This window comes from Eutrema salsugineum, unplaced genomic scaffold (genome assembly GCF_000478725.1).
Source record: "Eutrema salsugineum unplaced genomic scaffold, Eutsalg1_0 scaffold_13, whole genome shotgun sequence".
In the NCBI taxonomy this organism is placed as follows: Eukaryota; Viridiplantae; Streptophyta; class Magnoliopsida; order Brassicales; family Brassicaceae; genus Eutrema; species Eutrema salsugineum.
This window is the reverse complement of record NW_006256885.1, coordinates 1,511,439-1,513,843: the sequence shown is the minus strand read 5'-3', so window position 1 is coordinate 1,513,843 and position 2,405 is coordinate 1,511,439. Positions and strand designations below refer to the sequence as shown.

The 2,405-nt window shown below is 32.2% G+C and overlaps 1 protein-coding gene across 1 annotated transcript; it reads right to left on the bottom strand.

Moving 5' to 3' along the window:
- Positions 1-794: 794 nt before the first annotated feature.
- LOC18023517 (histidine-containing phosphotransfer protein 1) lies at positions 795-2,405 on the bottom strand. The gene is made up of 6 exons (XM_006406198.2): positions 2,156-2,405; positions 1,726-1,856; positions 1,570-1,638; positions 1,337-1,408; positions 1,167-1,239; positions 795-1,070 (listed from the first exon to the last, which is right to left on the bottom strand). Exons 1-6 carry the CDS (start codon positions 2,213-2,215, stop codon positions 1,011-1,013), a joined length of 465 nt encoding a protein of 154 aa, XP_006406261.1. The 5' UTR covers positions 2,216-2,405; the 3' UTR covers positions 795-1,010.

The window sequence follows — 2,405 nt, the reverse complement described above, 5'->3', positions numbered from 1 at the left end:
AGAGCAAGAGAACTTTAGACGCCTCTCCTTTCAAACCATCTCTGCATCAGATTGTCAAGAGGCGAGCCAGTGTGGTTGCCGAACAAGTTGAGCTGATGTCATTGCGATCTATCGATGTTTCTTTCTTTTTTTGAACATTAAATCTAGGCATCTTATGTGGGTCATTTCTTATCAGTTTGGACTATTGAACTTCGTATGGCCCATCTGGTTCTTTTGCTTGAGCTTCACAGCATTCACCACTATTTTTCTTTATTTTTTGCTGCAAATGAGTTTCAAGATTAATGATGTATAACAAATCATCCAATTCCGATGACGATCAACTTCCTTGTCACATCGGAGTTTGACTCCACTTGATTAATGAATAAGCTACTAGAATCTTTGTATTTAAATTTGAATTGTTATTATTTTATTTTACTTTGGCATATCAAGCAAACAAACTAGTCCGGTCAACATGACCTTGGTGCTTATAGTATTAGAAGTCTGTAATCTCTAGATGTATAATTGGATAATTGTTTAAAAAAACGTGTCAATTTCAGTTAAAGGTAATATAATTTACTCGTTTGGGTTAAAAATAATTTATTCCAATGCAAAAGATATAGGTCGGATAATAATCTGAAGTAAACTTTTAAATTTTCTAAAATTATTTTCTGTTATTAAAAAGTATATAAGATTTATTAATAGTATTCTAACGAATTTGACTCTAGCCCGTCTGAAACCGACCTGATTTTATAAAGACACATTTCATGTATGGATACACTAATTGTAATTATCCAATCCAAAATGAACAAGCATAATTCTGTAAATATAAAACTATGATTATATATGCTTGCTTTATTATTATACAAAGTAGGATTTAGGTGTGGATTAAGAAAATGCTTAGTGTTTCACTCATCCAACAGGACAGCACAAGGAAGTAGTTCACAGAAGAACAACCTTTTTAAGGGTAGTAACAAAAAGAAGAAGAGAGCTTTAAATTGGAATAACCATAAAAGGTGATGTGATGAATCCACTCAAAATCCGAGTTCCATGGCTGGGATCATCCCACCAGAGGCTACAATTTGTTGCTCCAGCTGCATAGATTCGATCATGCAAACCAAAAATGAATCAAACAAGTTTCAAATGATGATCAAATATGGCGAAATTCGATAAGATTATATAGACCTTACCTTGAACAGAGTCTCTAATCTGTTCTTCACAAGATAGTATTCTTGCTTCACTTGTTGCAAACATCTATGACATCTGAAATTTTCAATGAATTTTTTTTAATCTCCTAATCAGATATTGAAATCGAAAAAGAAAATACAATGGACCAATAAACAGATTTGATCAAACTCACGCTTCAACATTTTGTTGCTCGCAGAAGCTGCGGAAGACAACGCAAGCATTCTTAACTCTCTGTGCTCCAATACTGTTTTTGGGAAACATCACACACTCAAAAGCTTAATTTTTAACACATTTTTATTATCTCAAAATGTATAATATGTACACAGATGAGTCTAATTATATCATTATGGATCAGAATCAGATCTAGATTAGAAGTAACCAATCTTGTTTTGGTGTTGTTTTTACCTGGAGCTGCTACCTTTGAGTTGATGAACATGGGGATCAACTTTTTTAAAGTCTACAACTTGTTGATCTCTGCCAAAAAAAATAATAAAAAATGAGAACACAAGTTCTGGACAGAAAGGGAAGAAGATCAAAGAGAGAATGTGTAATGAAGATTACAGGGAAAGTGAGAGATCATTAAGAATTCTGTCAGTGTCTTGGAAGAAGAGAGAGACAACTTGTGAAACAAAATCTGGATTGCTTTCATCTTGTAGTTGTTGCAGCTGCAAGAACTGGCTGTCCAAAATACCCTTTTTTGTACCAAAACAATAAGACTTTCCATGATCAGAGAACATAATCAAACTTAAACTCATGATCAGTTAGAAGATAAAAAATGCAAAGGATTTCGTTTTTATTTTCAAGATATATATATACATATTCCAAACCCTTAAATCCTAAAACCTAAAACTTTTTCTTCCACTTTCAAATTATATTTCCCAACAAGTAATGGCTGTAACAGAACAAAACGAAAAAAGAAAAAAAAAACAACTGTAATCATTTACTCTTTTTTTATTTTTGATTTTTCTGATTTCAAATGTCAAAAACTTACTTCCAAGAAGAGTGATTTAGTGTAATCTTGCAAACTCTTCTGCATCTGAACCAACTCCATCCTCTCTGTTATTGTTTTTCTTTGTGTTCTTTATTCCTCTGTTTCTCTCTGCCAATAATGGAGGAAGAAATTGTCTACCAAATCCTCAGTACTTAAAAGATGAGAACAAAATCATCCGTATCAAAAAAACATTTTTAATTTATTTATTTAAAACATGTATTTTTTATTACAGTTTTGGTTTGGATGTGAT